Source organism: Dendrobium catenatum, unplaced genomic scaffold, assembly GCF_001605985.2.
Source record: "Dendrobium catenatum unplaced genomic scaffold, ASM160598v2 original_scaffold_42912, whole genome shotgun sequence".
NCBI lineage: Eukaryota > Viridiplantae > Streptophyta > Magnoliopsida > Asparagales > Orchidaceae > Dendrobium > Dendrobium catenatum.
Genome location: NW_021361368.1, coordinates 1 through 1,169, shown reverse-complemented (window position 1 = coordinate 1,169; position 1,169 = coordinate 1). Strand labels below are relative to the sequence as shown.

The 1,169-nt window shown below is 33.4% G+C and overlaps 1 protein-coding gene across 1 annotated transcript; it reads left to right on the top strand.

Moving 5' to 3' along the window:
- Positions 1-500: 500 nt before the first annotated feature.
- On the top strand, positions 501-1,121 carry LOC110115559 (protein ULTRAPETALA 1-like; the record flags this gene model as incomplete). The annotated part of the gene is made up of 1 exon (XM_020848821.2): positions 501-1,121. A coding segment is annotated over one exon (431 nt), but the record flags the coding sequence as incomplete, so codon positions are not given.
- Between the last annotated feature and the right edge of the window lie 48 nt (positions 1,122-1,169).

Below are 1,169 nucleotides of genomic sequence, written 5' to 3'. Positions count from 1 at the left end.
AATGGTATTCTATAATTAGTATATGGAGGTTAGGACAACTTCTCCTCAATATCCTTTTGGGGAATTGATCTTAGAAGGGAAGGGTCCTCATAAATTCGAGTAGGTGTCAATGTTTTCTTTTGTCACCTCATTCTGCTATGAGATGTTATGGTAGGAGGATATCTGAATAATACTCTTTTTTATTGAAAAAATAAGTTATGATTTGATTAAAATAATATCAAGCTTATTTTCTTAGTCGTAACACCAAATTGATTTTATATCATAGCAATAAATATTTGAAGAATATGAGTGATATTAAATTTATGTTTTATAAGATATACCTTTGTATTCAAGTGCAATCATCAATCAATGTGATAAATCTAGATTTAGAAATGTTAGGGAATTTTTAAGGTCCCTTAATATTAGAGTCAATTAACATTAAATGAGTTCATTTGGATATGTTATTTAGTAATTGAACAATACTCATAATTGAAAATTTCATTGTTAAAATTTACAAAAAGAGAAGGAAACATTCAGGGTCATTGTTAAAGGAAAAAAGATTCCATTGCTGAAAACAGCATTGCTGAAGTACCATGAAAAAGTATATGGTGGAAGCTCTTATAGAGGTAACAAAGGGAGACCATGCCACCGGGATGAGTTTGTTCGCTGTAGCATATGCAACAAGGAGAGAAGATTTCGTCGGCAAACCAAAGTGGACTGCAGAACTTACCATGATGCTGTGCTCGATGCCAAATGGAAATGCTCTGATCTGCCTTCTGATGATTGTGATGATGAGGAAGAGCGCGCAAGTCGTCGCTCCATCAGAGGATGCTCGCGCACTGCTTTGTGCAAAGGTTGCACTCTCTGCGTCTGCTTTGGTTGTGAGATCTGTCGCTTCCCAGATTGCGCTTGTCAGACTTGCATTGATTTTGTTAACAACTCACCAAAGTGACTGAAACACTTCTTTCAGTGAGAGCCTTTTGTTATCAACATTCAGAAAATTATCATCAATGTCTGTTAATCTGCTCAGTATAGACACTTAAATTTTGTTCGGAATAGTTTTTTTTTTACTGTTTTTAAAGCAGATTTTTAATATAAAAATTTATTGAATTAGAAAATTTTATATTAGAAAATTGTTTTAGAAAACAGTAAGAAAGCCGCAATCGATATCAAGTGAAAAGAGAGATTTT